At 35.9% G+C, this 12,584-nt stretch overlaps 1 protein-coding gene across 1 annotated transcript; it reads left to right on the top strand.

Annotated features, from left to right (window-relative positions):
* Nucleotides 1-824: 824 nt before the first annotated feature.
* calb2b (calbindin 2b) lies at nt 825-11,059 on the top strand. Its single transcript, XM_059528396.1, has 11 exons — nt 825-1,017; nt 3,028-3,098; nt 3,407-3,496; nt 5,695-5,775; nt 6,477-6,533; nt 6,613-6,690; nt 6,767-6,822; nt 6,902-6,941; nt 9,017-9,070; nt 9,894-9,965; nt 10,510-11,059. The coding sequence occupies exons 1-11, from the start codon at nt 924-926 to the stop codon at nt 10,624-10,626; spliced, it is 810 nt and encodes a 269-aa protein (XP_059384379.1). The 5' UTR covers nt 825-923; the 3' UTR covers nt 10,627-11,059.
* The last annotated feature ends 1,525 nt before the right edge of the window (nt 11,060-12,584 follow it).

The raw sequence follows: 12,584 nt of genomic DNA, 5'->3' as shown, positions 1-12,584 counted from the left end.
AGGCTTCTCAAAGTTAATCATGAAGATGTGCTGCATAGAAACCATTCACCAGCTCAGCCAGGATCTGCAGTCCTTGAGTCTGATTGTGTGTGAGAGATTGATTGGTAATTGATAGAAATTGCATTTAGTTTATTCACAATCTCTTACTGAGATTGCTGTTTATTGCTTGTTATGGTGTATTTCTGTCCATTTTGCCTTCGCAGTTTCTCCTGTCATCTTGTATTCCCAGTGCTTTCCCAAACTAATTCTGTTTCTTTCTCATTTTCTCTTTTCCCCCTATAAATAGACTGATGTGTTCATTGGTTAAGATGTTGAGCAAGGGGGGATGGTGGACAGGAAATGAAAATCCCCCAGACCCTATAGATTCATACAAAACACACCAACATTATTATTCAGCATTCCATAGGAGCTTAAATTACTGAAATAAAGGAGCTTATCTTTTTAGTGGTTAATGATCAATGTATTTTTAAATAGAGTAAATTCATGTAAATCTGACAAATGTAGCATGTACATGAACTGACTGAAAATTTTCTATATAAAGCCTTCCATATCTTTTTCTAAATGACTCCAGTCATTGTTGGTCACTGCCAATATGCTTTAAGCAACTTTGATGCTATTTTCTACTCGTAGAAGCATACGAGCTCATAGGATTTGTGAACATTTGAATTAATTTCCATAATCCTGCTGTGATGCTCCTAGAGTACGGATCTGAACGCACTCGCCTGCTGAAGCTGCTTTTAAACGCGCAACATGATGCCGCCTATTGGTGAGTGTATGAACTGCAGACTTCAGCAGTTACGGAGGGGGTTAAAAACTGCCGTCTCTGTCAGGTTTCTTGCAGTGACTCGCATAGGGGTAAAGGAGTGCTTCAAAGACAGGACACTTGTTTCTTTGAAAACAAGAGGGAGAGAAAACCGATAGATATGGCGAATAAAGCACCAGAGCCTCTTCCTTTCCACCTGGCGGAACTCACTGCTTCCCAGTTTCTCGACATCTGGAATAAATTCGATGCTGACGGTGAGTTCAACGTCTTGGGGCGAAAAGCGTTTCTAGTTTAGTGCTACATCGGAGGCTTTACTTATCCAAAGTGATTTTAGTATTGCATTTGATTTATGTCTACAATTAATTAAACTTCAAATTACATTAAATATATTTTATGCTAAAATACAAAAGCAAAGTTTAATTTTAATTGTAATAAATAATCTAAACAATAACCTAATTTAGTAAAATATGTTTATGGATTATGGAAGAGTCACTCTGTTTATGGATTATGGAAGAGTCACTCTATGTTCCAACCGTGTAGTGATAGAGAAATACTTTTTCTGCTGTATTATTGTCAAAAATTTAACTTTTTTTAAAGAGAGGCATGAATTATTATTAGTATTTTACTCGTTTAATTTTAGATTTTTTAAAGTGATAAATGCAAGCATTTACGGCATGATTTTTCTTTGCGGTATCGCACATAAATGCATGTTTTTAATGTTTATGTTGGTTTCTTCTGAGTTCATTGAGTTAGCTACACGCTTAAAAATTTAAAAGTGAATGCAAGTGTGTGAGAAACTATATAGGCTGTTGCCAAGTTAGCCTTTTATAATCTTGTTTTTTCATAAAGTCTCTTTTTGAATTTTATGGACAGCCGTAGTTTGGGATTGGTTTGAAAGGTGAGGTTCTTATTTGCAGAATTCCGTTTCATATTTTGCTTGCAGAAGCAAATATTCTGCTCATTATGGACTGGTTGTTTGTTTTGCGGGATCTGGCAACAGTGATCTAGCGGGACGCTAACGCAAGTGGAATCCTCAGGCAATGTGCAATGCAGTTTTACGCACAAACGTATTCTTGAATTATTCAAGGAAATTGAAAAAGCGCCAGTGGGATGATTGCCTGCTATCGCCCTGTTAACTTCTTTCAGCGTTAGGCACGCGTTTTCTCAGCTCAGTAAATTTTGCCTCACAGGCATTGTTGACATTATTGATTTCGCCCTGAAATGGAATCTTTCTTTGCAGTTGATTTATGTGTCAGCGTTTGAGAGACTATGAAGATGAAAAGTTATGGGCGGGGGGTTGAGAGCCGGCGTTGTGCCCATTTTCGACCCCCTGCCAAATTATTAACCCTCTGTCTGAAATCTCGATTTGATTGCCTAATCCTAACCCCACCCCTAATCCTAACCCTACATTTATCAATACTAGGGGGGTAATAATCTGGCGGAGTTCAGAATTTGGCAAAACAGTGGTCCTGCTAGGAAAAAAATGTCGTAAACCACCCTAAAATGCTATACTGTTCTCAGTTGGTTTAAACTGATGTTAAATAGTTTTAGTTGGTCTTCCTTTGTTCAAATTGGTCTCCCAGGTTTCAGATGGATTAACTGGTCTCCCATCCTGACCTCCTGATTGCATGACTTGGCTAAGAGGCCAGCTAAAACCAGCAAACCATTTTAGGCTGGTTTAGGGTAGTTTGGAAATGAGATATATGGGAATGCCATATGTCCATCAAAAGTTGTTACAGACAACCAAAGCTAGTTTTCAGGTTTTAGCTGGTTTAAGATGGTCTTTCTGCCTGACCAGCTAAAGAAAGTGTCCAGAACTCTATAAAACCAGCAAACAGAGCTTTGCAAGAGTGGGAGACCCACTAAGACAACCAAACGATCTTAGGTTAGTTTTTAGCCTAAGACTGAAACGACTGAAGCATAAGCATTGGTTATTCTTTAAACAACCATTATCAATTTTAATAGGTTAATAAAAGGTTAAAATTAACTAGATAATTAAAAAAAGAGCTGTGTACAAGATGCAATATTTATCACTGTATAAACCAGGCATTGTTTTTTGTAGCTCATTGATTTATCTATAATCTGCATTTTTTCCTTCAGCAGTTTAATCAAGACAAGAACTTGTATTAGATCCTCATTTCATTAATATAGGGAGACTGATTGTCAAGTTGCATCAGAGAATGTGTGTTGAGCCGCATCTGTGTGTCTTGGATGTTCAGTTTAAACTCGTAATTTAATAAATGATCTTAACTTCTTTCTTCTAGGAAATGGCTGCATTGAAGGGAAGGAACTGGAACATTTCATTCGTGAGCTCGAGCTAGCAAGGAAAAGTGCGGTGAGTCATATACAGTATTGTGTATGTTCGTTAATTATGTTAAAAACATCAGCTGCAGCTGTACTTGATAAGTGGTGATCTGAATGTAACATAAGAACTACAGAACGAGACGTCTACTTTAATCTAGCTTAATGCACATGCAATCTGAGCAGATACCATCTGGCTGCTATTTTCTAATGTCAATGGAATTTCTGGTTTTAGATATTTTTTATACATAAAGTGACACTTCTGTTGAACTAGCTATTTGAAAACAAGTTGGTTAAAAACTGTGCTGTTTTTCATGTCAGACATGTTTGGTTGGTTTTCAGGATCCTTCAAATGCCTCATTCAAAGACAGGATGAAAGAGTTTATGCAAAAATTCGATGAGAATGGTGATGGGAAGATTGAGATGTCAGAGGTAAATTTCACCCCTTTTCACTGCTGGACTACAGCCACAGCAATGGTTTGAAGCTCTGGAGAGAGAACACTCTGCAGAACCACTCTTTGAGATTCAGGGAACACCAGGAAGAAATAGAAAGAGGACAATGAGGGCAGATTAGGGCTTGAAGGAGAGGGCAGAAGGTGGCATCTATCAAGGAGATAATGGAAGGATGAAAGGTGGGGGATGGTGAAAGGAATGAGTGAAGGGAGAGATGGATGAAGAGGGAGGGAGAGGATGGTGGGGACATCCATCATGATGATGGCACGAATGAATGGATAAAATGATTTATGCTGGAAGAAACCCTCACTAATCCAGTCATACAGGCCACATGAACATATGAACTCCTTCCTTCCTCCAGTTAAAGTCAACCTGCTTTGGTTATGAAGCTTTTACCATTTTTTGGCTGGTATATTGTTTTTGAATGTTGTTAGTGGTGGGACATTTCTTTCCCTTGACCTGTTTTATAAATCCCATATGGCTTAGTAGAGGTAAAATGGTTTTGAAAAGATGAAAGGAGCATTTCCATGCAGCAGATTAAAGCTTACTTCATTGGAGATCATGCAGTTAATGCAGAAGGGAGGGTTTAGGGTTCGGGTGTTTTCAGTCTAGTACAAAATCTCAAACATTCTGCTTTATCTTGGAAACTGGTAGGATGTCAGCAGCTCATTCAGACCACTTTTTCAAGGCTTGTACGAGTCAATGATCTTTTCTTCTGTGTGCTTTGTGTGAATCTAAACTGGAACCGCAGATTAGCTATGTTAGGAGTGTCATATCTGTCATCTTCTGCATTCCAGCTTTTTAGGGTTTTCTGCTCGACTTCATCAGAAAGATTTTTTCATTTTTACTGGTATGAACAGCAATCATTTGAATTTGATTTTAGTATTTGTTAACAGAGGAACAGAATCAACTCAATAGAGATGTTCGCTTTTTACAGGAAGAAAATTCATTGTACTGAATAGCAGTAAATAGATAGATGGGTAGATAGGTAAAGACACTTATAATGGTACAGAAGATTTCTGTTTTCACTACTATTCACATCCAAATCTTTTTCAGCACATCTGTTTTTTGAGCACTAAATCAGAATATTAGAATAATTTCTGAAGGGTCATGTGACACTGAAGACTGGAGTAATGATGCTGAAAATTCAGCTTTGCCATCACTTGAATAAATTGCATTTTAAAATATATTAAAACAAACAAACAAAAAAAACAGTTATTTTAAACTGTGATAATATTTCCCAATATTACAGTTTGTAATGTATTTTTGATGCAGCCTTGTTTAGCATGAGAGACGATTCCCAAAACATTAAGAAATTTGTCTATACTTAAGAATCTGTAGTCAATCCAGTGCTAGGGTTAATGATGACCATGGATACATTTATGCATTCTGTTGAAATTGAATGTCTCTTTTTATGATCTATAGATGTTTCGGATATAGAATAAGCATTTCTTGATCATGAAACTATATTTGTCCTGTATGTTGTAATACTATACCCATCCTATACACTCATCGTACAAAACATCAGATCGATTGTAAGGCTTAAAAAGTACTTTTTGCTACATAGACAGAAGGTGATCCTCCAGGCCCAGGTTTGTGTGTCAGAGCACTCAGAGGTGGAACTTGTCGTAGACAGATGGTTTCAGAGCTTTTCCGACTTTTCGCTTTGGTACAGTTTAGTGTCCCTTCAGCAGTTCAGGAATGATGAACTCCTGTGTTGAGGCCGCAAAAGATAACCAAGAGCATGAAATGGTCTCTCATCCCTGTCCAGCCCTTGCAGACACTCTCTTCTTAAGCCAGGCAGATAGGCTTTATACACAGGCATCAACTCAAGACAGCAGCACTTGGTTGATTGTGCAGCAAAAAGGATGCTTTGGATAAGAGCTTTGTGCTCCACTGTGCGGCTGTCCATGGTGCTGAAATCCCTTTCAGTGGAATTACAGATTGAGTCTAAATGTAGTAGCTACGAACAGAAAACATAGTAATTTTCAGTATATGTAATGTTTATATTATTAATATATTTGATTCATTTTATATTATATATCTATATCAAATGTAACATTCAATTTTTTATTATAAGATAAATATTGAATTAAATTAGAAGTACCATTTTTTTTTACAGTATTTTTAATAACATTGATGATGAGAATAATTCATTCTGTCTTTATCTTTTTCAGCTGGCCCAGATCCTGCCCACAGAGGAGAATTTTCTATTATGCTTCAGACAGTTTGTGGGATCCAGTGCAGAGTTTATGGCAGTATGTATAAGTGATTATTTTTGCCATATCTTATTTGAAATGATATTGACTGTCAAATCACTGTGCATATCAGAAATTTGACAGGCATGATTAATTACAATTATTAACATTGTAAAAATAAAATATTTTGCCTTTGTGTGCATTTGAGTGAAGGATAGACAGAGAGAGAGTAACCTATTTGCAGTAGGTTATCCATTATGAATGGCCTGCAATACATAAAGGAACACAGTGTGTATATGTGTGAGTAACTGGGTTAATGGAGGTTCATTTGTACAACATGGTGATTTTGTAAATAATAAAAAACATATTCATACTTTTGAACATCTGAGTTGTAGAAGAGGAGAGACTGTTCAGAAGTGTGGACATGATGAAGGCATTTTGCTAACATTACAGATAATAACACACACACATGCAATACAAAAATGCACATATTGTAATAACACACATCCTAGTAAATCACAGCAGGTTTTTCTTTACTTTAGATCAGCTCGCCAGTAATCCCAGTTTAATTCCATACCAAATACCAAATTCACTTGTCCAATACCAAATTCACTTGTTTAATCAAGGTTACATAATCACATACAAATCAGAACAATTTAGATTGAAACCCTGTCCGTTTCACCTTTGCAGGGAAGAGGATCTGTACATATATACATGTGGGAATTGTGGAGGTGTCTTAATGCTACTGTTACATTTTTCAGGCATGGAGAAAATATGATACTGACCGTAGCGGATACATTGAAGCCAATGAACTGAAGGTATAACTCGATAGGTCAAACAGAACTTCCTATAGCTATTATAGATCCATTACTAAATACAATCTTTTATTTTCCCCAGGGCTTTCTCTCAGATCTGCTGAAGAAAGCAAACAGACATTACGACGACAAGAAACTGAATGAATATACACAGACCATAGTGAGTAGACACACACAATTCACACACAGACACACACATACACAGCCACTCTTTAATTTGTGCTTTTCTTCTGCAGCTTAAAATGTTTGACCTGAATGGTGATGGGAAACTGGGATTGTCTGAGATGGCTAGGTGAGAAGGCCTCTGAGTGAGTTGAAGTGAATGCGTACTAATACAATATTTTATTAAATGTTATATTTTGTGTCTTTAGACTGCTTCCTGTGCAGGAGAATTTTCTGCTCAAGTTTCAGGTAAGATCAAGCAGTGTTAGATTCAATTCATCTTTATTGCCATTGTGCAGAGTACAAGTAAAGTATTCCTGTAGCTCAGAACAGAAGAGAGCGAGAATAAAATCATGGGTTTGATGCAAGGAATTTATAAACTGATTATGTATACCATTCCCAGGGAATGCAAAGTTGTTGTTTTTTTCTTTATTAGTTATGTAAATGTAAGTGTAGAGTTAATGAAAAACAAGAGTGCAAATACTAATATTACAAATTGATCACTGTAGCACAAAAGACATGGTGTATATAGACAGAATGTGCTTTAGATTAATACTGTGTAAAACAGAGTTCACCTTTATTTTTTTAGTGCTTTATACAAAATACATTGTTTGCAAATTGATTGGTTCAGTTTAGTTCAATAACTATAAAAAGGTAAATCATTATGAAACTATTTCAGTTAAGTTGTAAGCAACTCTTGTCTTAATTCAGTTTGAGTCAGTTCAATGTTGATTCAGTTCAGTTCAATAATAGAGTAAATGCTGCGAAATTCATGAATTATGAACAAATTGAATTCAGCTATAAAACCAATAGTGTCATTCAGTTCAATTCAGTTTAAGTTTTGAAAACTGTGATATACTGGAAGCTGGCAATTGTTTGCAGGTAAAGTAGAATCGTAGTAGCTAGTCAGAGCTAAAAAAAAAATAGATTAGATTTGCAATATGGCAATCGTTTCTGTTTTTAGAGCTGCAGATCAGATGCATGTTTTGTGCTAAAATCATGTAGAAATCACAGAATATGTATTTGGGTACATAGGTTTATTTGTGTGTGTGTGTTTGTACTGTATGCGTGTTTATAGGTTTTGTCTGTGTCTGAACTTGACGGCAAATTGGTAACTGTTTTCTGCCACAGAGCATGGGTTGATAGGGATTACTTCAATCCTACTATAGTTACGATAATCTCCATAGATTATTCTTGAACCTGGAGACGTACTGATCTGATTCTACTGATTCCCACATTCACTGGGTGCTCTCTCTCTCTCTCTCTCTCTCTTTTTTTTCCTCATCAAAACAACAGAAAATAGGTTAAGACTGAAAGAACTGGTGTACTGTATGTTCTGTTTAGTCTCATAGCATTATCAGGGTCAAAATATGGTGACCAAGATGTCCTTTGCCATTTCGCTCATGAAAAAGGTTTTATATTTTCATAAAAGGATATTATTCTATAGCCAGACATTTTACTAAAATATGTTTTGCTATATTTATTAAGTATGCAATGATAAAAATATTATCTATATATTAAATTATAATAATAAAATGCTCACAAAAATTTGTAAACCGATATAATACATGGAATAAAAAGCAATGCTTTTGAGATATGAATTGAATATTATAACTATCATTACTGGAATTCTTTATTACTTTTATATTTGGTGTGGATGTATCACATTATTATATTATATTGGCATGTTTACAAATGGTATGCATGGTTTTAATTTATTTTTTTATTTTTACTGTAGTAATGATACTATATGATGCTGCACTGTTCTGTTGTAATCCAAAGGATTTGAAGGATTATTTTCCAGTTCTGAATATTTAAATGCTCAAAATAAAATTAAAAGTCAAATTAAGTGAAAAAAAAAGTGAAAGTGAAAGTGAAAGTGACGTGACATTCAGCCAAGTATGGTGACCCATACTCGGAATTTGTGCTCTGCATTTAACCCATCCGAAGTGCACACACACAGAGCAGTGAACACACACACACTGTGAGCACACACCCGGAGCAGTGGGCAGCCATTTATGCTGCGGCGCCCGGGGAGCAGTTGGGGGTTCGATGCCTTGCTCAAGGGCACCTAAGTCATGGTATTGAAGGTGGAGAGAGAACTGTACATGCACTCCCCCCACCCACAATTCCTGCCAGCCCGGGACTCAAACTCACAACCTTTCGATTGGGAGTCCGACTCTCTAACCATTAGGCCACGACTTCCCAACCACGACTTAGTGACTACACTATAACCCTCAATAGACACTGTGTTTTGCACACACATGCACATACACAAACAAGCCTTGAGCAATAACTAATGTCTCTTTCTTTTTCATCATCAGGATTTCAAACTATCTGCTGAAGAATTTGAAGCAATCTTTACCTATTATGATAAGGTCAGATAATGGGTATATTTCTTAAGTTTGTGTCTTTGTTCATTTGTTTTTTGTTGTGGATTAGTTATCGACACGACCATATTCACAAAAACATCAACACTTTAGCACTGCTATATGATATACAACCAGAAATTCACTGCTGCATCCTCTCAGATACCATGTGTACATTATGGAGATTCCATTTTCCTGTCAGTTTTCATCTGCAAGATTTATTTTTCCAAAGTGTTATGTCAGATGTTAAACAGACACTTAGAAAATGTCTTTTTAATAGGTTTTAGGGATGGGACGATAACCGGTTTTATTGATAACCGTGATAAAATGTGCTGAAGGTTAGTAATATCGTTTAAAAATGAATTATCATTAAAACCGTGTTTGATTATCGCGGTTTTAATAACTCACTATTAAATCATGTCCAGCCAGCAACAGTCTGACGCAAGCGCAGCGCACAATGTTTTTTTTGTTTTTTTTCGAGAAGGAATGGCGAAAGTCAGTGACTTTTCTATGCTTTTCTATGCTTCTACACTTTTCATTGTAAGGAAGGAAATGCCACAGAATTTAATCTTTCTTTAAATTAAGTGCATAGAGTTGCTTGTTTTATTAGTTGTTTGTTGATTATTAAATATAAAACTTGCTGAAATGTTTTCAGTGTGAGCATCAACTATTTTTGAACACTTTCATCTCGTTTCAACAAAACCGTGATAATATTGATAATCGTGATAATTTTAGTCACTATAATCGTGATATTAAATTTTCATACCGTCCCATCCCTAATAGGTTTATGATTTAGGATGTATGTAAAACTGCTTCTTTTTTCCCTCAACAGGATGGAAATGGTTACATTGATGAACATGAACTGGATGCACTGCTAAGAGACCTCTACCAAAAACATAAAATGGTAACTTGATGTTAGTTAGGCATTTTACATTCTGTTAAGTCTTTTAATTGAAATTGTGGCACAAAAGCTGCATCTGAAGCTGCATATATATACTATGGAAAAATTCATTTAGACACAATTTAATGCTGCACAGCATTAAAATTGTTTTAAATATAAAATTATGATGATTAGATACTCAAAAATTCTATTTGGAGTTGGTAAGATTTTAATCTTAAAATGAAGATTTTTACTTCAAATAAATGCTGTTCTTTTCATCAACTTTTTATACATCAAAAAGTTTTCTCTGCACCGCTGCTTTCAACATTAAATTAGAAATGTTTATTGAGCACCAAATAAGCATTTTAGAAGTATTTCTAAAGGATCATGTGACACTGAAGACTGGAATAATGGCTGCTAAAAATTCAGCACAAGAGACCTCTTTCAAAAACTTAAATATTGAATAATACATTTAAAATGACATACATAATCCTGCACTAATTCTGCAATTCAGCAATAAATACTGGTAGTATTTATTCACAACACTTCTATGTGTGTCCTCCTTTAGGTTGTTGAGCCTCAAAAACTGTCTAGCTCAAAGAAGAGCATCATGGCGTTGTCTGACGGAGGAAAGCTGTTCCGCACAGAGCTGGAGATTGTGTTATGCAAGGATCCGTCAGTGTGAACTCTTGAGTTCTCAACTCTCACTTCCTTCACCCACCCTAATCTAGCCAAAGCAGGTGCATGTGGTGGCTCTGTTCCACCTCTTATCCTGTCAAAGTTAATCAGCATTCACAACATACTCCTCTGTCCGTGGCATGCCTTTCCCAAAGATATGGCTTCTCGATGTGTGCATCTCTTGCTTGTCTTTTTTATGTCAAAATATGACATTGTGGCATAATAATGGATAAATGGTCTTATTCTCCTGCTTGTACCAAATCTTCAATTCAGTTTGTTACTTTGTGTATGCAGCCTGCTCTCTCTCCATTCCTCTCTTTCTCTCTGTCTTTCCAATCTTTCCCATATCTCCTTTTTTGTTCCTAGCAAGACTGTAGACTGTTCTGTTTTGCCAACACTGCTAAAAGAATTATTGAAATAAAGATCAGATAATACATTTACCTTCTAAACCGTTCTGTTTTTGTACTTGTAAGGATCTGTCTAGATTTTTCTTTAAATAAAGGACAATTTCCATATTTTCAGGTTATATTTTGCAAGATACGATTAATGCCCCTAATTTAATTATGGCTGTAACTGTTTTGGAAGCAGATAATGGTAATAACGGGCACCTATTATCATTGTTCGGATGTGCCATCTTCTCATGCGTTCTATGATCTCATTTTCCATTTAGACAGATCCAAACGCTGCTAACTTATCTTTGCAGGCCTGCAAGGAAAGGCGCGCATCTTCAAGCCAAACGAGCGCCGTAGCACAATGAAGTGTTTAAAGCTTATCTTTTTCATTTTCGTGGTAGGAATGTTCTTTGTGCATCATTAATCTCTGATACAGGATAGAACAGGAAAAGGATTGTGATAAAGCAGACAGTTTTCTTGGCTTCAGTTGCTCAGTTTCACCTTGAATATCTTCCACAAAATTTTTATGCTGGTCCTGTAGGGATCACATGAATTTTATTACATTTTTTTGAGAGGAGAGGGCAAACCATGGAAACCAAGTTCCTGCAGTTTATCAACCCAGCCAAAAGGGAACTTTGGCTAATGCTCTGGTATTCCACTAACATTAATTCAACCTTCGTTCAGAATGATCTGTCCTTTAGTAATGTTTTCAAAACGGTAGCAAACTAAAATGTTATTTATAAATTGTTCATGGAATGTTTTTCTCCCCTAAACATTTTAGTTGAATATTCATCTAAAATTATTTAAATAATAATTTTTTTTAGCTACCAATTCTTTCAGAATGTTCAGAGAAAATAAAAAAAAAGCAACGTTCTCATTAAATTAGCAAAAAGTTTTAGATAGAATATTACCTTAAATATTTAAAAAAAAATCCTAACAGGAACATTTTAGAAAAAAAGTGTTAGCTGTGAATCCACCTATTAAATAGATGCGGAAACTAAAATATGCTTTTTAAACTGCTGAGGTGTTTTTGTTTCATGATTTTTGTTTTGTGACAGTTGTGATAGTTGCTCTGTCACTTACTGACTAGCTGTGCTACAAGACCTTGTGCAGTCTGGGAAGGCCATCAATTAAATATCAGCACTCTCATATATTTTTTAACAAACGTGTTTAAAATAAGACTTAACTCTGTATGGCCCAGCTCACAAAAAAACAGCATGTGCACTTTAGACGCCTCTCGAGCACTCCAGAGAGATATAGCACTCAGGACTGAAGCAGCACACTACAGAGATGTGTGGAAACAAGCTGGAAACAAATTGGAAGGCTCAAGATAGTCCTCTAGTGGCTGATACCAAAACACCAGCATTAATGCTTTTTACACTGGTGTCATGAAGGCATTATTATATCATGATAATGCTATTCTACTCAAACGATCCATAATTTACTTTTGGATATCTGAACTTATAAATATCTAAACTTATAAACTTATACTACATATATTGCTTCTAGATGCACACCCTAGGAATCATTGAATAGGTTGTACTCTAAGAATTATAGCTTGGATTCCCAGTCT

This window comes from Carassius carassius, chromosome 3, assembly GCF_963082965.1.
Source record: "Carassius carassius chromosome 3, fCarCar2.1, whole genome shotgun sequence".
Classification (NCBI taxonomy): Eukaryota; Metazoa; Chordata; class Actinopteri; order Cypriniformes; family Cyprinidae; genus Carassius; species Carassius carassius.
This window is presented reverse-complemented; position numbering and strand designations above follow the sequence as displayed.

Coding starts and splice junctions, on each gene's coding strand:
- calb2b (XM_059528396.1), top strand. CDS start 924: ATGGCGAATAAAGCACCAGAGCCTCTTCCTTTCCACCTGGCGGAACTC. Junction 3,099..3,406: donor AGCTAGCAAGGAAAAGTGCG/GTGAGTCATATA, acceptor GTTGGTTTTCAG/GATCCTTCAAATGCCTCATT. Junction 9,071..9,893: donor TCTTTACCTATTATGATAAG/GTCAGATAATGG, acceptor TTCCCTCAACAG/GATGGAAATGGTTACATTGA.